At 38.7% G+C, this 27,075-nt stretch overlaps 1 protein-coding gene and 1 non-coding gene across 3 annotated transcripts in view; one reads left to right on the top strand and one right to left on the bottom strand.

The window, feature by feature from the left end:
* Window positions 1-27,075, top strand: part of PRDM5 (PR/SET domain 5) — a 121,337-nt gene that overhangs the window by 55,405 nt on the left and 38,857 nt on the right. For both annotated transcript variants that reach the window (XM_033133356.1, XM_033133355.1), the window contains 6 exons: window positions 1,920-1,999; window positions 6,064-6,148; window positions 7,364-7,521; window positions 16,673-16,766; window positions 20,469-20,629; window positions 21,641-21,734. In XM_033133356.1, the coding sequence (XP_032989247.1) occupies window positions 1,920-1,999; window positions 6,064-6,148; window positions 7,364-7,521; window positions 16,673-16,766; window positions 20,469-20,629; window positions 21,641-21,734 (672 nt within the window). The remainder of the gene's footprint in view (window positions 1-1,919; window positions 2,000-6,063; window positions 6,149-7,363; window positions 7,522-16,672; window positions 16,767-20,468; window positions 20,630-21,640; window positions 21,735-27,075) is intronic.
* Window positions 3,473-3,575, bottom strand: LOC117038605 (U6 spliceosomal RNA). Its single transcript, XR_004425695.1, has one exon. It is a non-coding gene; the product is annotated as a U6 spliceosomal RNA (small nuclear RNA).

The raw sequence follows: 27,075 nt of genomic DNA, 5'->3' as shown, positions 1-27,075 counted from the left end.
CCCTACAGCACTGAGGTGAACCAGTGACTGCATTATCAGAGTTAATGTTTTATTTGCTCAGTCTTTTCCTTAAAGGAGGTGGAGGTTCATGGAACCCCTGACATCCTTCTGTGCCGATATTTTTCTCATGTGTTTCCTTTTGCCCTTGGCTTGTGGAAATGGGTGGAACTGTGTCTTTCTGGATACGAGGAAAGTGGATTTCTTTTCATCTTGTTTATTGTCACATTCAGGAGAAACGGATAATGAATACACAGCCTCTGTATTCCATGTTAGTTCATTGTTCCCAAAGTACCTTCTTCAATATTAACGTTATAGAAGCCGGTGTGAGCGCCACTGCTGGCTCACACTCTGGCCTGTGCATTAAGTGTGAGCTCGGTGTGGAAGCTGGGGGGGGCGGCAGGGGGCGTGGCCTTGGGGTGCACAGCTTCTGGTTGGTGCCCGAAAGCTTGGGGGGTGGGGCAGGGGGCGTGGCCTTGGGGTGCACAGCTTCTGGTTGGTGCCCGACACGTGGACTTCACTGTGCTCTGATTTCTTTCTTTCCTTTTGAAGAATGTGTGGCTCATTTAGGGAGGATGGCATTTGTTTCTGAACTCATGGTACTTGGGCCTTCCCTCTGCCGGCAAAAGGCAAGCATAACTTCTTGATAGATAGCTCTTCATAATTTTTTTTTGAGCTGTTATGTTTAAAATGCTGCTCTTAATTTTCTCCATCTTTGTCTGCAATGCAGTATAAAAAATCTTTCATGTCATTTTTAAAATTAACTTTGCTGAACTAAGTGAAAAAGCAGATGCATACTGGAACTACCTCTGGAAACCTGCATTCTTGTTCATTACTGGGCATTGGTCTTCAGGTTGTGCTGTAAACATCATTTCTTTGAGGCTTCTTGCAGTTGGCCTTGGATATTATAATAGTACTCATTCTGAAAACTAATGGTGATTTTGTAGAAAACCATTCACAAAAGGAAGTTTTTTCTTTTTCTATGCTGTGGAATATAAAATGTGCAGCTTACTGTTTCCAGTGAAAAGTCACCACCATGTACACTTTTGGCTGGTCCATGCTCTTGTCTCTCATTCAGTTCCTCTCTCTGGGCTTCTCCCCTTTCCTCTGTGACCTACACAGACTTTTGGAGGAAAGAATATTCTGTACTTAGAAGAACAAACAAAGCAGTGTTCACACATGTGGCTGTAGAACCCTTTTCTAGAAAGTCAGGGTATTGCAGGAAAGAGAAGATCTGGCAGCTTTTACCACTGATGATGATAACTGTCCCTGGTTAGTGATATGAATTGAAGACGCTGAGACGAGAGAAGCTGAATTTTTAAATATGCATCACATTGTTTTTTAGAAACTAGAACACGTGTTGGCTGGTTTTCCGACCAGCTCCTAGAAGCATAGAGACCACAGGTACTGAAGTGACTACATGTTCAGTGTCGTTGTATTAATTTCTCATGCATTGCCTACTTTTGTAAGTAACGTGTTCTTAAATATTTTTGCAAGTTGAATCTGAAATCAGTCAAACATCAGATTTCCCTGAATATAGGAAAACTAAATTAGCATAAAGTCTAGTTATGGCTTTGTAGGTGCTATTGTCCTTGAACCTGGGGAAGCTGGTAGGGTGGGGAGAACCTGCACAGTTACCCAGGAGGAAACAGAGAGAGTGGGGGGCTGACTTCCTTAACCTACTTCCCAGCATTCTCATTTGCTTACATTCTGTGGATGTTAACTGAGAGATTTCGTACCTACGGGAGACAACATTTTTCCGTGCTTTAGGGGAATAATGATAAACTTTCCCCATATTTCTTCCCAGAGGAGCTAGGGCTCCAGTTCTCTAGGAGGAGGAGGGAAACACCTGAAAACACTCCGTCTGATGCTCCTCTTAATATTCTCATTTATATCATGATGGTATTTTGTTTTTATTTCAGGAGACCCTAAGAAAAAGCTCATATGTTCAGTGTGCAATAAAAAGTGTTCTTCAGCATCAAGCTTACAGGAACATAGAAAGGTCAGTAAGATAAAGATTAATGCTCATCAGACAACAAGATCTTTTTGTCATTTATGGTGTCTGCCATGTACATTTTTAGTTGATATTTTTATGTTTTAAAGACAGAGCTTAGTCATTAATTTAAATATGAACTTATTCTAAAAGACAAGATTGGTAAGCAGAAGAGTGAACTCTTGCAAAATTATACTTTGTGTGTTCAACACCCAAAGTGAAATCTCTTTCTGTCACCATATATTTGACCCCCTTTACCCTCTTCTACACACAATGCAATATAAAGATGAGGTATTATAGAATTGTACACTTAGAACCTATATAGTTTTATTAACCAATGTCACCTCAATAAATTTCAGTTAAAAAAAGTTTTAAAGAACATTTTGTATTTTTGTTTAGAGTTAAGAGAAATATTTCTTCAATGTAAAGTGTCATATCGAGCTGAGTCCTTCACCTACAGCACCTCACCCTGGTTTCAAGCTTGATCAGTTGCTCAGGAAATATCAATCAATGAGGAAACCATGTCTTTTTGTGTATTTATCATATGCTCTGCAATGGCAGTAAGCTATTAAAAAGGACACATGCAATAGTCAAGTCTGGCAAAACAAACAAGAGCTCCACTATTCTGAAAGGGAAAAATAATGTACAAGTATGTCAAAGTGTTGTTGGCAGAAACAAATGATTACATTGGGAGAAAATAAATTTAATACATTTTATAATAAGTATGAAACTTACTAAGTTATTATTTTAATATGAAAAGTTAATATGAAAAGTAAATGGCATTTATTAACCCTAAAAATATTAGCAACTAGTTAATAGAATTTACAATAGTATAAAATCAAAATAGAATTTAAATTTTCGTTTATATCATGGCAGAGTCCAAAATAATTCATATTATTATATTATATTATACTATATTATGTTATGGTATTTCAACAAAGATGATATATAACATATAAATGATTAATTTCTATTTTCACATTTTTTTTCCAGAATATCTAGGAGTGTATAATATTTTCTTTTAGCAATTTAATACCAAAGGAGAGGGGAGATGGTACTGGTGAAAGTAAAATTTCACTGTGTTGTGTTTTGTAAAATGAACTTTGTCTCTCTATTAGTATATAGATGTATTCCAAAGTAACTTGAGAGGACTTAAAATTCATACCATATTCAATCTGATAGCTCTAAACATGTGCTATGGATTTAACCCATAACATTTGAAACAGTTAAATTGCTGTGTTAAGATGTCTGCGGTTATATCCTGATGTTGAGTGATTTTGATCCTTAGGGAGAAATAATGGAACAAGCACTGGACCGAGAGGACAGTGGGTGTCTTCTCCTGTCACTAACTCTCCATGTAATATAGGCCTCTGTTTTTTCATTTATTAAATGTGACATTGAACTGACCAGTGCTTTTTTATTTTTTCTCTGTCATGCAATTTTTTTTTCCAGTTTCCAAATGGTTATTTTATCAGATTGTTTAAAAATATGAAACACTTCAAGAATTTGTGTGTAATTCTTATGGAGGGGCCATGCTGATCTTTTCCTTATAAATCCAGTTTTAGTATATGTGTTGTGGAAAAATGTCCTCTTTTCCATTTATTTTCTTCATAATATAAGAACTTTTTCTCCCTGGTAGAACTGTTTTTATCTTGGTAGATTGAAACTGTACCTGGTGATGGTGAAATATGGCACATAAGATATCTCTACAGATAATTAATCAGATAATTAATAACTGATTAACTCAAGGCAGCATTTCCTTCATTACAGCATAGCTCCTCTAACAGCCTTTCTGAAGCCACAGGCAGCTTTTACTGACTCCATTTTTGACTCTGTTCTTATAATTGGTATGTCTAGTGTCTAATAGAGTTTGGTTGCAGTACTTCATTTTGCCAGCAGATGGTGCTTTATGATGATGCCAGATTACATTATAATCCAGTGTAGTATCCTACCTTACTATGTACTATCCTACATTCCAATACCATATATTATGGTACCTCTTGAAAATTATGTAATTTGGGACTTCAGATTAAGTTATTACCCTCCATATCAATTCAGCAAGCTAGACCTTTTACAAAATGTGCTTTACTTAGCATTAGGCATAAATAAATAGCATTATCTCTCATTTTCACTTTAAATCTGATTGTTTTATTAAACCTTTTTAGGAATTTTGAAAATAGCTTTGGCCTGAATTTTTCACTATAAATAAGATATTCAATGTGAAAATACTTTCAGACACAGTAAATGTTCTGTTTTATAATTTGGGGAGTATTAATTCAACCTTTAAGAATGTTTCATGTTTCAGGAGCCATGAGAGTTGAAAAGTGAACAAATATGAGCACTGTTCTGCAGTGTTTTTGCAACAGTTACCACGTTATATACATATTAATAATTTAAAAAATTTTACATACTGATAAAAATTTAACATTAAAATAAAAAAAACTCAGTCATACATAAATGTTAGAAGGCGTATTATCTTTTTTAGAGTATCTTGTGTTATAAAAGTTATATATTACAGAAACACAGAGTTTAAGACTATAAATCTGTTCTTACTATGTTTAAATAAACATGACCTGTCATATCGTTGCTCCTTAAATGTGGGTGTTCAACCGAAATCCCTGTGAGGGTCTGTGATGATTAAAAGGCCGCTTTTAACATGTCTCAGTCTGAAAGCCTTTTTCTGTCCTGCATGGTACTTGTCTTCTGAGTACTATGCAGGTCGATCCCACAACTGCTTTCTGAGGGTCCATAGAACTCTCTGGACTGCTCTTATCCCCCGATCAGATTAGATGCCACTGCATCTGAGCTGGGTTGTAAGTCAGATGCTTTCTGCATCTGCCTTGTTTTTCTAACTTTTCCTTGCTTTTCACGACTGAGTTTACAAACTCATCAAGAGTCAGCTCTGACCTAAGCAGACGGCGGGTCCAGACGGCGGGTCGACAGCCACAGCCCTGCCATTTGGTTGGACATAGGATGAAGGCACAAACTGCAGACCTGGGATCTGTGAGCCTGCCCCAGGTTCTGTTTCCCTGCCTTGTCCTTTCTTTTCATGGCCACTTAGATCAGGGGAGCCTTTTACCAGGAGACAACCTTGTCTCCCGCTGATTGCTCCTTACTCACTGCTGTACCCATTTGGGGTCTTCTGCTTTGACCTTTCACTGTGGAATGCCCTCACTTCCTCTTCCGGGAGAACCCTGGTACATATCTTGGCTCCCTGCAGAAGGGCCTGTGCTGCTCTGGGAGTTAGTACTGTGAGTGTTACTTTTAATGAGATTAAGGGGAAACAAAAACATGTTTCTCCTTAAACATGTTTCTCCTAAGGTTTCTCACCAAAACCTTTCTTAAATCTTCAGCAAAACAGTGCTGTGCTCTGTTCCTTGCGGTGATCGATGCTTCTAGTAGAGGGCTTGATGCAGTCCACTCCTCTCAGAGCCTTGTACATTGTTTCTGATAATACACTGGACTTACACTTTTCACCCCACCCAGCCAGTTTCTCGGGGTTAGTGTCTGGGAGGGAAAGAACTAACCTGAAGATTCAATTGTGATTTTTATGTTAGCCAACTGGCTAACATAACTGGATAACTGCTGAAGTTATCCTCCCCTTATTGACTGTGGGGTTTGATTATCCTTTTTTGAGTGGTCCTCCTATTGTGTGAGAGCCTTGCTGTGAGCAAATGTTTTTCAGAATCCTAGCTCTTGTCTTTCATAGGAATTAATGTTTTGTTCTGTACTACATACAGTTAAGTTTAAAATATTAATACTGTTGACTACTATAAAGGCAATATTATTACCTGCAGGTTACATATTTCCATGTCTAAATTTGTGCATAACATAAAGAGATAATATGTACTAGTATAATTCTTTATAGATAATATAAATTTATAATGCACCAGGTAACTTGTGTTCCTTGCAATTTCACTTTATGTAGGATAGTCTGAAGACAGGGCTGAATTGTGATATACAGTTTGGATACTGAAATAGCAACATTCCTCATGTTTATGCTTTTACTCTGAGCTCTATATAATTTATTTGGCTTTGACAGTTGGTTTAACTCTCAATTTAACCTTTTGCAGATTCACGAGATATTCGATTGTCAAGAATGTATGAAGAAATTTATTTCAGCTAATCAACTAAAACGTCACATGATCACCCACTCAGGTAAAATACATATTTTTTTAAATTTGTATTGAAATCACTACAAAAGATTCACTTTGTCATTTTCAGGAGTTCTCAGAGTAATTATTAGGAGACCTGGCTATTAGTTTTAGCTTAGTGATTAACGAGCTGTGTGATGTTGAACAAATTACATAGCATCCCTAGACTTCAGTGTATTTCTATGGACTGAATGGTATCAGAAATATTCAAAACCACCATTTAATTTGTTATTTATTCCTCCTTGAGCCTCAGTTTCTGTATTCTTCATCTGTGAAATGGGATACTGGTTCCTACACGTCAAAATTGCTGTGAAAGTTAAATGAGCTCATTCATGTACTATGTCAGCTTAGGGTCTGACACTGACGAGGGAGTCAGCAGTTATGGTTCCTACGTTTCTAGATACTTTTACATACGTAAGGTGCTAGTAAATATTAGTGAGAAGTTTATAAATATATTTTGAAAATATAAGTTTTGAAAACCATAGTTTCATTTTAAGCAAGTTTACATAATCTGTTGTACAGATTTTTGAACATCAGCTGTCAAAATAAGTTTTGCTTTATGAAGTCTCTTTCTAGAGTCTAGGATGTTCATAATTTGAGGCCATGGAAGTCAGATTCTTTTTGAATACCCACTTTGTTCTGAGATAGATACAGATATTTTGGCAAATGAAAGTAGGAGATCAAAAACAGTGGCCTTCACATAGCTCTGTTTGAAACAAACAGTATTTTTTATCTAGTTGTCCACCTTATATGAATGTTGTATAAATGTGGGTTTTACACAATGACCCAAGGGTGTAGTTTCTGCAGAGACTCTGCCTGTATGGGGTCCACTTGCCCAGGTGTGAGGCAGGTCTATCGTTTGCGTCTGCCACTGTCGGGCCACTCTTAGCATTCACAGTTGTGACCATGGCATAAACTCACACCTTCAGCATATTTTTCACCTACAAGTAGGATTTCTTTTGGGAATTTGAACTTTACCTTCGTATCTAAGGTACTTTATACATTTAGTTGACAAAATAGGTCTATAAAGAGCAAGCTGGCATTTATTTTGTGAATAGGTCCACATATCTCACAGAGGTGGATTGGGCAGTAGACGTTGTTCAATCGTTTTCAATGTTTTAGTTGACTTATCCATAAGAAGTCATATGAGGTAAGGCTGTTTCTCTTTTTATCCTTTACTTTATATAGATATGAGATTGTCTCCACTCATTTTTCACAGAGAAACGACCCTATAATTGTGAGATTTGTAATAAATCTTTCAAGAGGCTTGATCAAGTGGGTGCCCACAAAGTCATACACAGTGAAGACAAACCTTACAAATGCAAGCTTTGTGGAAAGGGATTTGCCCACAGAAATGTTTACAAGAATCACAAGAAGGTAAAAGCTTATTAATGTCACTCTATTTTTGTTTTTTTTTTTTGGCTGATTTGCTGACATGATTTCCAGTTGTTTATCTTTCAAGGAAGTTTCTGTGCACCTGGGGCGGGCGGTACCTGGAGGAATTAGAGAAGTTCCTGCGCGGCCTTGAACTCCTCACTCAGGCCCTGCGCCCGGGGGCCTCCTGCCTTCCGTTCTCCTCACGAGCAGAGTGACACCCAGAGTTCTCCAGGGTTGTACTACTGCAGTCTTTATTCCCTTCGGTTTTTCTCTCAAGTCCGACACTCTTGTTCATGTTCCCTCCCTGAAGTTCTCTTCGTGTGTGGTGTCGTCGCATTTTGCCGGGTCTTCTGCCAATTTCTCTGAACACTTCTGTTCCCTCCCCCAGGAGTTTTATCCCGGATGTTTTGGCTGGACCACTTCTATGTTCTCTGTGTCAGCTACATCCAGGACTTCTGCTGTCTGCTCTGTTCTGATGAACTCCAAATGATTTATTTTTTTAATCTCAAGCTTCAGACCCACATGTCGTACTGCTTATTTGACATATAACTGAGCACCTTTTTGATCCAATAAATTTAGCATGTTCCACAGTGGCCTTATCATCGTTTTTGCCCCAGAAAATCCCTTTTTTTGGAGTTTCCTATTTCTGTGAAGGACTAAAGCATAGAATCATGCCTGTTTTTCTCTTTAGTCTTAGCTCCGTTTTGAAATTAGAAAGCCGTCCTTAAAGATTTTACTCTGCATCATCTCACCACCTTCTGTCGTCCGTTCCTTTGCCATTCCACACCGTTTACTGTTCATCTGCATCACCTTAACACCCATCTAATGTCTAGTGAGCCTTCTTCTTATTATCACTTCCCACGACAAGTCCCTCCTACTGAGACACAGTCGTGAAGCACCACTCTGATGGATCACGCTTGGCCCCTGATTTCCAATGCCTGTGTAAGTTACAGTATATACCTGCACCTGTCGTTCAGATTCTCGATATCATGTCCTCACTGGACTGCCCCAGCTTGCTGTCTTTCCGTTCTCTGCGTCACCATGCTAAAACAACTTGCCACTTCCTTCATTCTATGTGACCTCCCTAACTGCTGCCTCTTCCCTTCTAATGAGACTACCATCTAAAGCTACCATCTTAGTTTTCTCCATGACTTTTATGTGCATTTCCTACACTTTTCCTTTATTCAAGCTGTTGTTTCAGAACGTATTAGTTTTACCTTATCTACTCTGTGTATATAATAATGTTTGACTCGAATTCAGAAAATGTGTCCAAAGAGATTCAACATGTTAGAAATATGTTAAAGTATTTTGTGATGTGATATATGTTTCCTTATTAATTTTGGTTGATACATTTTAGCATGCTATTAAGTAACACGTATGTAATATCTTTTAAAATAATTTGTTACTTGTTTTTTCACTTGGACTATTCCATTGGAATTACAGTTATTTCAGTATTTGTTGGGACTTTTCAAAGACATGTCTTTTGAAATCATTTAAAGAGGGATACTATTGATTTCAGATTCAGTCTAAAAAGAAAGATAAAACAGGCTGATTTACCAAAGAATGAACAGGGTTGATTGATAGTATGTCCAGGCATGTCTGCCCGATTCCGTGGTGACGCCCTACCATTTGACTCGGCAGTCTGTGTTCAGGAGCAGGGGCTCGCTCATGTCTGCTGCTTGGAACTGCATGACTGTAAAACTTATCTGGCCCATTTCCTGCTCTGCCTCTGGAACTCTCTTGCTCCTTTCTTTGATGAAACTGATCTACCCACGTTTACGAGTTTTTCACAGTTCAGCTTATGTTATATGCCATATGGGAATCTGGCACAGGATTTTTGCACCATCTCTCATCCTTTTGGTCATAAATCATATCCAAGTAATAACGACGTCTTGGGAAGGGGAGAAACAGTGATGCCTGTCATTTCTAACATGGAAAGCACATTCAGTCCTTCTGCTGTAGACACATGTGCTGCTCACTGCGCCGCCATCGCAGCATGGATTTGGTGTGGTTACAGGAAAATGGCTGGCATAGTCTCCAAGAGTTATGTGAAAAAAGCGAATCAACTTTTTCTTCTGTCGTTCTTCATTAATGGCCAGTTAGGAAACTGAAAAATAGGAATATGTAAGGAAAGTAGAAAAAAAGCCTTTAAGAGTCCGACTAAACTTCATCATTTAGCAGGATCAAGGCTGTTATTTTCAGTAAATCAGTTTTTTTAATTTTTATTTTTTGTTTTTGATTGTATAAGCTATGCATTTTTATTGTACTTATTTATTTTGGGGTCAATTCTTTTAACATTTAGATTTGCTTCAAAAGGGAATATTATATTTCACTGTGATTATGGCAATGGTGAAATTTTGGAGTGATTTCTATTTCTAAAACTTAATCACTGGTTTAATTTTCTTGCCAGTTATATAGGCTCAATAGGTCAAAATTGGTTTTTCTTCTCCCTAATCCTTTCTGACAAAATCCTTTGACCTGATTCATAGTTGTATGCTACAGTCTAGCTAAAATAAAGCTTGTTTATCTGGATGCAAGTAGACTTTAATTCTTCGGACAGACGTTTCAGAACCACAGAGACAGAAACCACTTAATTAGCCTTCACTCTTCACTTAGTTCTCTATCACATTTAATGCAAAGAACAAGTGACGTCAGGGGAACCCCTTGTGCTGTACGCAGGACGTCCAGATGGACTGAATTGTCTTGGATCCTGGAGCTGGCAATGCTCATTTGATGATGACAGTGGGTACAGAGGGCTTTTGTCCTGATTACATCATAAGTAAGCTCCTGGGGGGCAGAGGTGTGTCTTTTCAAATAAAAGACCCTTTTGCTTGACCCTTTGCATAACCTGCCAGAGGTGAACGTTAGAGGCCTGGGAGGATCTGTAGTCACAGAATTAACCTCTCCTGGATAATTCTAGTGGGCCTCCTGGCTAACATCTCATCCAGTGATTTCCAAGCCCTGGGCCATGACCACTCTGTGGGTCTTGAAATCAGTTTATGGGGTCATGAATAGCCATTTAAAAAAATAGAATAGAAAATGTAATAATAAAGGTCATTTAATGAAATAATACATCTCTCTCTGTACACATGTGTTGGACTTTGTTATGTAAAGTATTTCTTTGGTCATGATCAAACTGTTTGCAAGTTACTGTAGATCAAACTTTGTCCAGGTGAAATTTTATTAGACCTTAAAAAAAAAGACAAGTCTTACTCTAAATAGATCATGGATTAGGTTCTAAAATGATAATATATGGTTTTAGACTTTTTCTAAAGTCTTTGATAATGGTGTTTTGGGCAAATTAATGTTAACAAGCAGACTGTTCATCCCTGATTCCTTTTGATCTCCCTGGAGATCAATATCATATATTACAAAACAGCCCTTCTTCACAAAAATTCTTCTTATAAGCACTGCATATAAACACTTGCTTTGGTTCAGACATATTTTGTTCTTTCCCCTTGTTGGCAGACAAAGCAGGAAACAAAAACATAGCTCATTTTCCTCTATAATTATTACATTAGTTCTCCACTACCAGTATATTTTAAATTGTTCCTGTATTAAAACATGTTATTTAGTTGTAACGTGGAGATCCTTCCCATATCACTTTTACTTTTACTCTACCTGAAATTCCACCCAGCGTGGTTAACTTATTTCCCAGCAGCATTAGAAGATGGAGGGAAAGAGGATCGAAACAACCACCACCTTAGCCAGAAGACGTGGTGATGGCTGGGTATGGTGGGAGGAGACTTGCAACTTTGCAGCTTTGCTGCAAGCTGTGCGACTCCTACAGCACAGCGAAAGGGGCGAGGTTAGCACCAAGCACATATACCAAGAAATATACCTGTGTGAACCCTCAATTCACAGGATAATGAATTTTAAATGACGTCAACAAGTGTAGTGAGGAGGTAATAGAAATTTGAAAGCTAGGTTAAATTAAATGGAAAATTATTACATTTTTGAAAAATAGATACTTTTCTCTCTTATATAATAATTTTTATTGTGCTAGAAAATGCCACAAACCTGAAACAATGAAAACGAGCAAAATACAAATGAGCACCGTGTGTTATAATTAAAATACACTGAAGTGCAGTGATTTCAGTAGAAAATAGGCGTTGAACCTAATATCCTGTCTTGGATGTTTTATGTTTAAAATAAGAAACTGACTGTAAACTATGATCTTTTGACATTAGTTTACATCTGTATTCTGTTGAAAAATAGATTAGGTTTTATGAGATTTCATTGAGAATATGTCCTCTGGTGATGTTAACACTTAGATGATTGGGTGGTGGCTTACAGACACACATCTGTCTGTCATCTGTCTATCATCTATCTATCTATCTATGTATTTATCTATCATCTATCTTTGTATCTATCTATCTCGCCTGACCAAATATTTGGAATCCTATTATCTGTTAGTTTCTAGGGCCTTATACTGTAAGAAAACTACTTCCTATTCAAGAACTGGCATGAATTTTTAGAGTGTAGTTTGGATGGGAGTGGAACTGTTCCATTGTTTATTTGTCTGTTTGTACTTTAGGAATCTGTACTTGTTTTCTTTGGAGGGCACATAAAGTTCAATGCAGAATTACCAATTTATTTAGCTATCTTTCCCAGCAAACAGACTATCTACCAGAGGAGCTAGCATATTTATGATTTGTGACATGAGTTATAAAAGTTAGGATGCCTACTTTTATGCAGAAAATCTTGTTCTACAATTACTGTGATGCATCTGAGAAACTGGATCTTCCTGAGCGAGGCTGCAGGTGTCTGTTTTATGGACAGTTTGTGAAAAGACATGGGTGCTGTTTTCATACTTTCAAAGAGCTCACTGTGGGAGAGACTAAACTTGTTTGCATGGCTTTAGGTATCGGTAGTCAATGGCAGCCATTGTAGAGATAGAACTTTTAAATTCGTGGTCCAATCCATGAGCCCGAAACGTCCTGTGTTTGAAGCAGTGTTCTAGAAGCATCCTTGGTCAGGAACATGAGACAGCAGTGTTGTGGAAGGGGAGGCTGCCCGTGTGGGACTTGAAGTTGCTGCTGTCGGGAAGATTTCTTCTGAAAGTCTGTGGTTAGTGCTTCTCCCAGCAAACTCCCGTCGCCCTGCTCAGGGCGTCATTAAGGAGGGGGGGGGGGTTCTTAGTTGCCTTCTGGGTTATGGCCTCATACTCATGCACAGGTGGCTTTCAGGCGGTGGAAAGGTTGGGCTTGGCCGTGCGAGGCTAGAGTTCTTTAAGGGCATCGTCTAAATTTCATAGTCGTAATTCTCTCTGTGGAATCAATTACGTTTTCTTGTACTGAGCTTAAAGAAATTGATGTCTTTGATATATCCCTGGTTTCCATTCATTTTTTGTGAAGAGGAGACCTTTTAAAGAAGCCAGTTATAAAGCTGACAGTAAAAATTTAATTCACAGACCCTGTAAACAGCTAGATGACACACATTTTATGCGGTTTTAGGTTAATTGTGTGACCCATGTGGGACAGTAATATGCTTATGATATGCAGACTTGAGACTTCGGTAACAAAACTCTTTTAAAAAATAGTTCTAATGCACATATCGCTGGAATATTTTCTCCAAATTTACTTTATCTCTGTGTATTTCCCCTGAATTTTATGAAAGTTTTCTTGCTGTATACGTGACCCAAAGAATACCATTTCCAGTAAATACTGTTACTGTGGAGCAATATATATTTTGATAGGGTTATCACTTTTAATTGTGAATAGCCCTGATGAAAATTTTATTCTGCTCTCAGAAAATTAATATTTGGTCTGTGTGGCTAGGAATGTGCTAATCTGGTAATTATTATATACAAATTATGCCATAAACCTTCTGAAGCATTTTTAAGACATTTTATTAGGTGTTGTAAATAGTATAACAAATTTTCTTATGTACTTTGGACATCTGCAACAGTAATCAGACTTGGTGCATAAAAAGATATATTTCATAGTATGAGTTCATGGACTAGTTCATTTGTTACATCAGCAGACGTTGTGTCATCAGTGACTTGGCATTTAAGTGGGAGAATGCGCTATAGCTCAAGGGTTGTGTGATTAATAAGTCCGTGAAAGATTTGTCTCCCTCTAGAAATGAAAAATTGAAGACGAAGTCACCTTTAGAAAAGCTGAATTGTATCTGGTACTTGTAAAATCCATCTTGGTAACAGCAGTCCTCTCTCCACACAGGCCAGCTTTTTTCTACCACCTTACTTAAATAAGATGGCCTCAGAGGGTCTTCCTAGTGACTGGATGGCTGGGGTCTGTGCTGAGACTTTCACAAGTTGTACCATCACAACTCAGTGACAAAAGCATTTATTCACCTGGCTCTGCACTAACAGCTTTATTACTTCAAACACACGGTTGCCTTCAGGCCAATATCTCGATGGTCTGGCTTTGGTTTGCAAAGCATTTTGCTGCCAAGTATTTTGCTGCAAAGCATTTTGCTGTCCCATCATCAAGCTACTAAGTCATATCCCCAAGTTGTTTTGTCCCGGATTTGGGAAAAGAGGAAGCATGAGGCTCTAATATGTTTGGGACACTAAAGCAACTCTGTGTTCCAAACTGGATGCTCTACAAATACAATAGTTTGTTTTTTTTATAATAATATCATCTACTTATTGTAGAAAATTAATACATCAAAGAAAGGCATAAAGGAGAAAGCAAAAGTTCTGTCAAATGTCACTCTCCACGTTACTGTGAAAACCTTCCTCCATGTTTTGTAGAATATTTTCTTAGACCCCATTCTGTGTGAATACACGTGTGTGGCGTAAGTGCTCTTTTACATGTGATGTTTTGCGTTCTGCTTTTGACACTCAAACTATGTCATGGATGATGTTTCATATCACAGGAAATAAATATATAATATCCACTATAATTTTGTTAACCAGCTTTACCTCTGTTAATGTGCATTTAGGAGTTTTCCTTTTCACAAACAAGTTGTGTAGGAATTTGTTGGACATATTTCTGTAAAGGGGACTAGTTAGTCAGAGGGTGTGCACATTTGTCATGTGCACAGAGCACTGATGGATGTTCCCGATCACAGGATGTGAGAGCGCCTGCCCTAACCCCTCAGCCCACACTGACAATATCCATTGTCTTTACTCTTGCCAATCTGGGAGCCCACAGACGGTATGTTGTTTTTAGTGTGTCATTCTTTCACTGTGTTCACGGCTTTCACTATTAATACCATATATGATCCCACATCTGCACCTTTTATACCTTATAACCCAGACTTGGAAGAGTCAGCTGCCTGCTAGCGTCTTTTATAGTCATGTGAACTCCCCCCAAACCGAACCCCTTTGTGTTTCAGCCACACTTGTTTGTCGCCTGCTCTTTATGGGCTGGTTCGTGGCTCATGTTATACAGACTTCCCCCTTTCTATACCTCATGTTTCATATCTAAGTCCCTTCGAAACCTGGTCCCTTTCATACCGTGACCCAGAAATGGATGGCTTCTCTACCTCTGTGGCCTCTGCCTGGTCTCTTGCTTGGCTGGTTGCTACCGTTCTCTGGTTTCTCCACTTCCCGTATCCTGCTACATCCTGTTCTCAACACAAACACCTTCGCATTCTGTTAAATGCCAGGAGACTCTGCCAGGCATCTGCTCCCAAGCCATTAGAGATTTGACCGGTCTCACTAAAGGGCAGAATCCCTGCAGTAGCCTGGAGGCCCCACGTGGTTTGCTTCTCCTCCTCATGCTTCTCCCGCGTCTATGACCTTGTCTCTCCACTCCCCGGCCTCTTCCCCTCTGTCCCACCCACACTGGCCTCCATCGTGCCTAGATCACCTGGAGAGACGCATCCTGTTCCCTCACTTCCTTGGCTCTTCTCTCAAATGTCACCTTCTCAGCAGGATTGACCCTCGGTTTAAAATCGCCACTCCATTCTCTGAACCACGGTTATTCTCTTGCCCTGCCTTCTTTTTCCAATAGCAGGTTTCTCATATTTTGCCATTTGCCTCTTTCTCCCTGTTAGTGTAAGAGCTCCACGGTAGTGGGGAGCTCGTCTTTTTTGTAACTGCTGGACCCCCCCGTATCTGAAACAGGACTGGCCCATCGTGGCAGGAAGTGCATAGCATAGACTTGGCACAAAGCACACAAGGGATGAAATTTTCAGAGTGCTATTTGGAGGAGAGGGCTTTTGCTCATTTTCGTTGGAGTTTTTATCTTTTCTTATCAGTACACCATAACTCTTTATATTAGCAATATTAAACTTTAGTTTCACGTTGCAAATTTTTTTGTTATCAAACATTTTTGCCTTGCAGTTTTAAATTTAATTCTTTCTCTCATCTGAATATCTGTGTTTTTGACTTGCTTAGAAAGCCTTTCCTCATTCAAAAATTATTTTAAAATTCATATTTTCTTCTAGTATATTTAGGGTTTTATTCTTGACTTTTTGAAAGACACCTGAATTGACATGGGATTTATCTTTTTATAAGGGATGTGGAATAGACCCAACTTAGATTTTTCCTGAATGTCTGTACAGTTGCCTAAAACCCTTTTACTGAACATTTTACTGTTCTCCTTTCAATTTGAAATGGGGACAATACTCATTTTTATTCATTGAATTACTGTTAGAATTAAGTGAAATAATTCATGGAAAGTGTCTAGCATTTAACACAAAATAAATAGTTAATATATGTTACCTAATGTTAATTGTAACATGAGTGAATGTTCTAGTTTAATTTATGGGAAAAGCATCACCTAGGACTAAAAATTATTTGAAGTTATTCAGTGAAGTTAAGGGAAAAGGGTGGAAAGGGTCTCCCTTTTACCAGTTTCCTTTGTGTTGGAAATGTACCAGCGAGGTTAAAGCCTGCCCAGTGACACACAGAAATTGCACATTATCTTACTCCTCAAAGTAGAGCCTGAGAAAGCTTCGTGTATATGCAGATGAGCATTCTGTGATGATAGGAACAATTTTCTGTATTGTTTATCAAATTTGTGATTAGTATGAGAATTTGCAAGCACAGTTATTTTTCTCCTGTGAACACTGCATATGTATGCGTATGATTTTATGGTGGACATATGTCACCAGAAGAGACAGGATGCTGCCTGCCTTCCCCTCTTCCCTCTTTGACATCATGAATCCAGGCTCCGTCATCGTCGTGATGATGGGTTGATTCTGGATGCTCCTGACCCGTGTCTCTCGTCTGCAGACGCACTCTGAAGAGAGGCCGTTCCAGTGTGAGGAGTGTAAAGCTCTGTTCCGGACCCCGTTCTCCTTGCAGAGACACCTGCTCATCCACAACAGTAAGTCACCGTACAGGTAGTGAGCACGAAAGGGACTGCGTCACACCTGGTTCTCCTGAGCTTTAAGCATGTGGACGTCACATGTGGTCCCTGAAGTCGTGATGTAATCTGCTTGTACTGATACTTCTGCCTTTCGTCTTTTCTTCCTTTAGACTTACTGTATTTTCCCACAGGAAGAGTAATCATTTTATGAGACATTTTATTTTATATCATTTCTTCCCATTATTTAAAGTTTGTATATAAAAGCATTTCCTGTATTCAGTAAGGTATCATTGAAATTTGTTCTGAAACAGACGTTTTGGTCCCTTCTAAATGTAATGATTTACATGCTAGGGTGCTGGAACTGTTGTGTATTTTGATCTGAAGAGCAGTCACGCAGGTACATGCAAATCTCATTGAGATGGGGGTGCTACATAGTAAAATAAATATAGCAAATATAGCAAAAAACATGTCGGACTCTAAAACACACAGAATATGGCTTGATTTTATTGGCTCTCAGACTCGTCAAGTTGGAAAGGATCAGAGTACACATCTAATTTGACCTCTTAGCTTGAGGAGAATTGAGAAGGTTGAGACTCAGAAACGCAGGGACATACACAGGACCCGGGGGCATCAGGTCTGAGTGTCCCTGCTTTTCCTGCCAACCGCTCTGGGCTCTGACTTCTCTTGGCAGCGGCACTGATTTTCCTTTTAGTTTAAGTCACACACATCCACACCAGGTCATCTGTCTAGCTAGCACTCACCCTTAGAGCTCTTTTTAGAATACCACACCCTTCATGGCCGTGTCTCTGAAGGAGACGCTCTGTATCAGAGAAGAAAATGCTCCTGCTGAGCTGAGTTTCAAAGTGAGTCCCCTGCTCAGACGTTGAGGTAACGGAGGTTTACTGCACTACTGCCTCTGCAATGGAAGAACCAATGGTATAACGCAGTAATATTTATAGTCCTTGTTTTTTCCACTCGAGTTATTTAATCAGTAGAACATCCTCTACAGACCAACTTTTTATTGCTCATTAAAGTTTTGATGTTTCTGAGGAAAGCAAAATAATCAATCTTGACAATTGATTGGACAGATAATATATTGACAATTGATTGTACAGATAAGATAGTATCTTGGAAGAAATTTTCTCTGGTCAAGTAGAAGTATCTAAAATTCAAAATAATAATGACACTAAAGATTTTGTGACTACTGAGGGATAATGCTTAGAATGAAATGCATCTTTTCCCCCAGTAAAGGTAGCGGCAGGATTTCATGCCATTCTGCAGCCACCTTATAGCTCTAGAGAAGTTCTTAGCACAACTTTCCATTTTCCTTTTAAAAGCACCTCTACATTTAAGAAAATTTGTCGTGTAAGAGCAGGAATTTCCACTCCATTTCACTATTTTTTCGTTAAGAAAAGTAACGGTTATGAGATGAATGGATGTCAGAGTAGGGATTTAGACAAGGCAGCCTCCTTCATAATAATAAGACTTTTAAACTTGGCCTGTTGCTCAGGAGATTTTTCTTTGGCTAGATGGAATTTTATTTGCAGTAACAGCAAGGGATTTTCAGTAGAAGGAAACTAATACTTTGGATATCAGCCTGCTGGTTCTCATCAACGTGAGGATATGGCTGAGGTGACTGAGTGTAGACTGTTTGTGAACTTTGTATTTAATGTAACATTGGTCCGCACATCCGGGATCAAAGCTTTGGGAAGCTACACTGAGACGTTTGGCGAGGAAAACCAGCTCTGACTGAGTGAGTAAATGAGTGATTTGAGGTCAAGTTAGACATCAGTTAAGGCTGGTGAGCTAACAGGATAGGAAAACCAGAAGTGGCTTAAGTAGAGATGACAAAGTACTAGATCTTGTCTTACACAATACGAAAATTAAAACCTGGTTAACTTCAAAACATGAAGCCATTGTTAGAAACTCACATCAGAACTCTGGCTCAAGAACAGAAGGATAACTTGTCATAATTATTTTGGAAATTATTGCTATTTCTTAAGACTCTGAAAACTAACAGGCAGGTTACTAGCCAGATTCTTGGCTTTAAGATAAGGAAAAGTCCTGATAAATTTAAGGCAAAGAAATCTCATATCAGAATTTAAAAATTCTCATAAACTTAAAACAAGGAAATCTGGAATTGAAATATGAAAGAAGAAAGGTAAGGATCCCCTTGGTGTATCTTGGTGAAGAACCAATATTTTGATTTGCTGGATAGTTTAATGGAAATGCTTTGATAGCAGCAATCTTAAGGGATTTTTAAAAAATTTCTTTCAGTGCCCGAATAAGATGTGGTATTAACGTTTGCAATTTTATGTGGACTGATATTTCCTTTTACTCTCACTGGGTATACATTTTATACATATACAATGTTTAAATACATCTAAAAAGATACATAAAGATAACTAGGCCAGGATGATAACATCCTGAAACAAAAAGGCACAAAGGCAACAAACAAACAACGCTCTCAGAATCTCTAATTCCTGAGGGGATGTGCCTTTGTTTCAAGCATCCGATTTCAACAGGACTCTGTAAGCAACTTTAAATTAAAGAGCTGTCATTCTATTTGAAAAGACAAAGAGAGGGTAATTTGTCTTTTCCTTTTTTCTTTTTTTTCCTTCTTTTTGTCTTTTCTCTTAAATTTGCTATGAAGAAATAATAGGCTCTTCACATTTCTAAGTATGTGCTGGTTATAATGGAGGGAAGTTAGAAGAGCTTGGTTGAAATTGAGGTAATTTCTTATTTAGATGTAGAAAACTACCTGTATATTTTGTCTCCGAGTGACTCTGTAAATCTGTGCTCATATAATTGTTCTCTAAGAAGGGAAAATCTATTCAGGTACGAGTCTGTCTGAATCATATAATCACGTGCGTCATGCATTTTATAACTTCCTGAGAGACATCCCGTCTTCTAACAGGGCGCATGCATTGCTTAAAATGTAGCCTTGCAGGCCTAGGCTACAGAATGAGAAGCCGGTGAAGACCTGGCAAGTACCCAGAAGCTCTGGTGTATAAATGGGGAGTTGCCACACTGGTCCCCCGGGCCCATTCCAGCTGCATCTCCCAGGCGGCCCCCACACTGTATGAGAGCCTGGGAGGCCGAAGCCCTCCCCCTTAGCAGACTAAGGACCACTTCAGGGGCCGCCAGTCCTAACTGCTGAGACAGTCGGTGCTGAGGCAGGAAGGGGTGTCCCAGTCCGGGATGGAGGGCTGCTCTGACCCACATCTGCCCCCCCAGGGCCTCCTTCCCTAGCTGGCTGCCTGGGACCAGGCCTGCCTATTCCCTGTCCACCAAAGGCCACATGGGTAGTGGTGGAATTGAGGGGAGCTAGCAGGGACCCCCAAAGCAACTTATTCTGCCACACAGAGTCCTTCTGTCACCACAAGAATCTACTTACCTCAAACCCCACCATTGCCCTAGAAACTTACTTTTAAAGAAAGTTCATGGTACCTCTAGACAAATAACTAATTCAGTCCCCACATTCCAGTTAAAGAGACTGAAAATGTAAGAAGGTTAAAGGATTTTCCCTTGGTCACAGTGATTTAGCAAATAAGGAGCTGAAATTCGTTGTGAAAAATGACATTTTATGGTTACGGTAAGTTGTTAGAGCCATAAAGCTAACTTTTGGGGGAAAACACGACTAAATCTGGTGCGGGGGAGTTAGCAGGACCCTGCTATTGCATCTTATTTTTCTCTGATTTGACCTTTTAATTTTTAAAGGTGAGAGGACTTTCAAGTGTCCTCACTGCGATGCTACCTTTAAAAGGAAGGATACCTTAAACGTTCATGTCCAGGTGGTCCACGAGAGACACAAGAAATACAGGTGTGAGCTGTGCAATAAGGCGTTTGTTACACCTTCAGTGCTTAGAAGTCATAAGAAAGTAAGTGCAAGCCTGCTGTGCGCTTGGATGGGTTACATATTTAAGCATGTATGTTAATTATCATGTGATAATCAATTTTATATTAAATGCCGTGGCTGTTGTACATAATGCTGCAGTGAACAGAGGCGCACAGGGATCTTTTTTCAATTAGTGTTTTCATTTCCTTTGGATAAATATCCAAAAATGGAATTGCTGGATCACATGGTAGTTCTATGTTTAACTTTTTGAGGAACCTCCACACTGTTTTCCATAGCGGCTGCACCAATCTGCAATCCCACCAACAGTGCACGAGGGTTCCCTTTTCTCCACCTCCTTGCCAGCACTTGTTGTTTGTTGACCTTTTGATAACAGACATTCTAACAGGTATGAGGTGTCAACACTTGCTTTTGATGATACTCATTTACCTTTCCTTATTATTTATTTATTTTTTAAGCCCAGATTAAAGGTAGGTTGAGGGCAGGAATGTTCTTTCAAATTGACTGCTCAAATTAACACCTGCTGATTTTGAAGGTCAAGTCAGATTTATATTCCTCTTTGCTTTGCAGCAAAATTTGTCCAGTCAGACAAGCATAATGCAAGTAACAGATTACTTTATTGAGATTAATTCTGTCTTGAAGTGTTAAATACACACAAAGTATGTGAAAAATGCTTCTAAGGAAATGTTTCTTGGCAGCAGTCAAGGGCAGCTGTAGCCCCATTTTGACTATGTGGTTTTGCTAGCATATACTGGTTTTATATGACTTAATCTTTTTTTAGATGGGGGCTCCATAAAGGTTTAAAAAGTAAACTGCGGAATTATTTTCAAATTAACACTAATGTATGTTTCCAAGCATTTTTTTTTTAACCAGTGGGAATACCCATGATAAATGGTTTAAAACCTCATTGTAATATTAAATCATTTTAATGAAACATAATCCTGGAAAAAAGGATTTACCATTGTCACAGGCACTTAATCATCTTTACCTGATTCTTTATGTTTACCCTCTACCCTTTCTATTCCATTCCACGTAGACACATACAGGAGAAAAGGAGAAAATCTGCCCATACTGTGGTCAGAAATTCGCCAGCAGTGGGACGCTACGAGTTCACATCCGGAGTCACACAGGTACGTGGACTGTAACTGGTGATAAAAATAACTCGGAGAAAGCAAATTCTTCCAAGATGAGGAATACTGTAATATTACAAAATACCTCCCAGATTCAGAATTCATCTTAGTTGTTTTCTTTCCCATAAAGTTTTGTAAAATCTAATTTCTTACTCTGGAAAATTTTTGAATAAATAATACTTTTCTCAAACTAAGTTAAATATCTAAAGTGGAAACAATTTAATGTTTGGTTGTGATATACCTGTGATTTAATGTATACATGATTCTAATGGATGGAATAGCACTTTCACTTTTTATGGAAGGCTAAGGACCTACTTTTAAAAATCCCTTCGTGTAAAGCTCAAAAAGTGGTAGTTTTTTAAGAGGTAGTGTCGTATGGCGCCTCAAATCATCTCAATGAACTTTTCCTCTTCTGTTCCATAAAAATCCATTGGTGGGTCCTGTGCTTTGAATGATCTGTTATCCACGTGTGATTCTGTAACACGACTCACAGGCAGGGCGTCCCCCTGTGTGTCAGTGATCTCTAGTCTGGTCTACCTCCAAGCATATGGGAGCAGATACAAGTTTCTCAAAATTCTAGACTTTGCTTGATTTCTCTAATTCTTATATTTGGTAAAAAAAAAAATACTATCATCTCTCCTCACCTTCTTTTCTTCCTCCCTTTTTTCCTCCTTTCCTTCCTTTTTTCCTTTCTTACTTCTTTTCTTCCTCCCTTCCTTCCTTCCGGCCTCCCTCCCTCTCTTCCTTTTTTAAAATGACAGGCTCACTTCTTTTATTTTAAAAAAACTAATGTTCACCAAATACCCAAGTCTGAATAAGCATAATTTGTCAGTCATTTTGTTTCAAGTAAAACTGATGTTCCATGAAAAAAGCTGCCAGTTCAGCTCACAACTCAGTCACACACGTGCTTTTCCTTGAGACAACTTTCACAGGTCCGGATGCACCACAAATGCTTACTTCCCATTTTATCACAAAGAACAATAAAGAGATGCCCTGTCCATTTTGTTGATGAGGTTGAGCCTACAGGAACTGGAATAATTACAAACAATTGTGTGTAGTATCTTATAGTCTTCTGCACTACGTCACTTAGCAGACACTGGGAGGCTCCCGCTGTGGTTGCACGTACATTTCTCTTCTCAGTTGTGACATGGGACTTTGTTCACGTTCCACGACTGGAGTCTAAGCTGAAAGGCTGGGCAGCTCAGGCTCAAAGTTTTAGTCAGGTCCGTGGAAGGAGGGAAGCTCTCTTGGATATTCCCTAAGTGAATTCTTTCTCAGCCAGTGTGATAGGTTTCTAAAAACATTCTCATTTTCTTGATGACGAAGCGGAGAGTTAGAGAAGCAAATGGCCTATCCAGTCAAGGGCATAGCATCCAAGTGTTTTAACTCCAAATCCTATTTTCTTTTCGTGTTGTTTCCTCTTTTATGCTACAGAGCTGTTATAATTACCACAATAATTACAAAATGCTGCAAGTTCTCCAGTATCAAAGATGAGGAATGAAATTCCAAAAGTCATATTATTTCAGTAGCATGAAAGTTGTATGCTTTGGAGCCAAATGAAAAGTGTTTAAAATTTTTTTTTCCTTAACATTCACATGTTCATTTACTCCTGAGTTACCTTTATGGTGAACAGTAACATACAGAGAAAATGATGATGTAATTTAGTTTCACCAGATCTCTTTTTTAAAAATGGACTTTGTTTTTTTAGAGCAATTTTTGGTTCACAGTAAAATTAGAAGGCACAGAGATTTCCCTGTCTACGTCCCAAACACACACAGCCTTCCCCACTATCAACGTTTCCAACCAGAGGGGTACCTTCGTTGCAACTGATGAACCTACATGGACATTATAATCACCCAAAGTCCATAGTCACTCCCGGGGTTGTACAGCCTATGGCTTTGGACAAATTTATAATGACATGTATCCATCATTACAGTACCATACAGAGTGATTTCACTGCCCTAGACCTCCTCTGTGCTCTGCCTTCAACCCTCCACCCCTGGTGACCATTGAAATTTTTACTGTCTCCATAGTCCTTTTTGTTTTTTGTTTTCCACAGAATGTTATATAGACAGATTACTTTTTTTATTTCTAGGAAATGATTATTAATTGATAGACCTTTTAGTGAGGTGGTTGTACATTTGAATACACTGCAATGTGATGAGATTTTTATAGAGGTATTAGCCTTTTCATTGTTTTCCCATTATGTTGAAGGAATCGATTTCATTTCGTTTTCATAGGTAGTATTCACACTGTCCGTCAGTGTTTTGGGAAGCAAATTCTCCTTTGTCACATCAAATGGCAGTAAGTTTTATGAGAGGAAGTATGACTTCAGTCGATGTTCATTCCTTCCAGGTTGCCAGTGGGTATCTTGCATCATTTCCTGTCTGGTGTAGTGACAGTCTTGTTTTGTGTAGTGTTACAGGCCATTTCCTGCATATGAACTATCTCAGGATGGGTCTGCCTTTATTGGCTCATGACTAATGGTCATTCTCTAAGACAGTGATAACTTAGCTATTGGATTACTACCTGTCTGTTAGCTCTGGGAGGGATCTTCATATTTATGTCTCTGTTGAAATTTTTTGTTAATAGTGTTTAAAGAAAAAGTTTAAGAAATTCCTCCAGTTCCTTCACGCTTTGATTGATGTTCTCCTTTACTTCCTTAAATAACCAATCAGTTGTGTGCTTGCTTTACCTTCTTTCTTCTGTCTCCTCCGTCTCCCTCCTCTGTTCCCATTATAACCATCGTAGGGTGAAGTCTCACCAAACTTTGGTTTTTCCATTAACTTTGAAATATTATTTTTCATAAAATCTGTATCTACTCCTTCTTCATAAGTAGGTGATTAGAATAAAGGCATGCACAGCAAGTGTGCACAAGACGTCTGCTTTCATATTAAAATAAAATAGTCTTGATTTTTAGAATAGAAAGGGATTTTGGAAAGTTTCTAGTTCAAGCCTCTTAACTGAACTAATGCCCAAAATGCAGTGTTTTGCTGAGGTGACACAGCTTGTGTGCTAGAACTAAAGTGAGGCTTTAACGCTTCCCAATGCAACTGGTATTTTATTTCTTATTCTTTAACATACGACCTAACGCTTACTCTTGCTCTTGAACTTTCCATAGACTGACATGCATTCTTTCCATAATGTTTGATGACATTATCTTGTCGCTGTACCAACCAACTGAGGATAATAATCTTGACCTGGAAGCTTGAGGGCCTGTAGTTTGTTACTTAGGGTCTAACAGAGAACTGAACTCCACATGTGGAGGAACTTTCCCACCACAGAATGAGCTGGCTAACATACCTTATTATTTAATACCTGTTTCATATTGAGAGCATGGAACCTGGAGTCAGCTTAGGGACTTTCGAACTCCACTGTAGTTCTTTCCTCCCTGCACGGGACTCAGTAAATTGCTCAGTCTTCACAGCTTACTTTCCTCCTCTGAAACCCAGGGGCGATAACAGTCCCAGTGGCCTAGCGTGGTTTCCTGGAACAAATGAAGGTGTATGTAAAAGAGCGCAGAGCGCCTGGCCTCACGGACGCCTGCTGTAACGGGAGCGGCTGATGCCCTCGTGGCTGGGGTTTTGTTTTTGTTCCTACCTGTATTGACTCACAAGAATGCGCAACCCCTGGCTGTACGGTCTGAGCCTCTTTCCAGTTTCCTCCTCCTCCTCTCTCTTTATAACCTTTCACAGCAGCATATGCATCGTCTACAGAACATAGATGAGGGTTTGCTGTCAAAAGGCCAGTTTGAGGTGACTGAGGGCGCACGGCCTCATGGTCAGTGAAAGTGCGTGTTTCAGGCTGTGCCTGGCGAGCCACTCTGTGATCCATCACCCCGTTTCCTATGCTCGACTGGCAGAGACAGCACTTGTGGGTCAGCTGAGATAGCAGAGCACATTCTCCTCTTGCTTTATAGCTTCTTGGGGTCAGTGAGAGCTGGGGTTAATTCTGCAAGAGAATCCACAGGCTGTGACATGAATTCCATCAGTTGTTCATAAATTATGAAAGAAATTCTAGGAACCACTTTTGGGGTTTTAAAGCTCTGGGCCAGAAGGTTAATTACTTGCCTACAGTTCCAACCAACTTTCCGTGTTAATAGGTACCGGCTGTGTTGGCCCTTCTGTTCTAGGCTTGCTTGCACACTGTTATTTGAATGTGGTAATAAATCACTGTCCTAGGAAATACTTAAATTTTTTTAGTAAATACCTGTGATCAGCTTAGAAATAAAGAATTGCTGTATTACAATTCAATTATCCTTGGATTTTAGTCACTGATTTTTCTTTCTTCTCTAATACTTTTCCTAAAGGAATTTATTCACATTTTAGAATATTTGTTCACAGTTTTTTAAAACAGTAGTTGTAAATAATTATAAATAACTATAGTGACAATTATTGATGAACAAAAATGGAAAATTAACAAAGTAATTATAAACACACATGAAAATTGGAAGCATGTTTTTCACATTTTTATGAGAATTAGATAACCCTCATATGTTGAAAGGGAATTTATTTTGTAATATTTATTTTCTAAGTGGTTAATTACTAACATAAGGCCAAATCAAATATTCTCTTTTAGGCCAAATCAAAAATTCTCTTACCTGAGATAATCTAAGAGTTAACAGGGTATTTGAGGGTAAAATTTGCATAGAAGTACCTCAAATTTTCATTAAGAAGTCTTATTCATAGGTACAGTCTTGAACTACATGATTTTTTCCCCTCTGTGTTTTTTTGACACTTCAAATAATTTCTGATCACCAAATATATCAATGGAATGTACTGTTACTTCCTTTTGTTTTTTTCATTTCTTTCCTTGGCTCCTCTCAGTTGAATTTGGGTTAGTGACAAGACAGTCATTTTGACTTTCATTGGTAGTGTGATTGTCTATTTTTTCATATCAAAGACCCTAATTTTTTGAATGCAAAAATTATAGTGCTTCTGTCAAGGTGTGTCATAGGCTGGGATATGAGGCGCAGAGGGAAGATTGAGGGAGTAACATTTGTCTTAGAAGACAGTGTTATGAGCAATCACCAAATGATTTATTGATATAGTCACAGAGACTCTAATAACATGGATAATTTAAAATATACCATCGTTTATGTAACTTTTTATCATTTCTTCATTTTTTAATACACTGGGGTCCTCAAAAAGGGCAATAGTTTTCGTCACTGTATTTAATCAGCTTTATCTGTTGGTAAATTATTAGATAATATCACTCATAGATACCCCTATTCAATTTGGACCACCACTGTTCTCGATTTTGTCTGATACGTGCTTTCTGCTACCATTGCTAACATCTTCCCCCAGGAACGACTCTCTGTTCTTTTTCTGCAACTCTGAAT

Source organism: Rhinolophus ferrumequinum, chromosome 18, assembly GCF_004115265.2.
Source record: "Rhinolophus ferrumequinum isolate MPI-CBG mRhiFer1 chromosome 18, mRhiFer1_v1.p, whole genome shotgun sequence".
Classification (NCBI taxonomy): domain Eukaryota; kingdom Metazoa; phylum Chordata; class Mammalia; order Chiroptera; family Rhinolophidae; genus Rhinolophus; species Rhinolophus ferrumequinum.
Note: the sequence above shows the minus strand (reverse complement) of the source record. Positions and strands in the feature narration are given on the sequence as shown.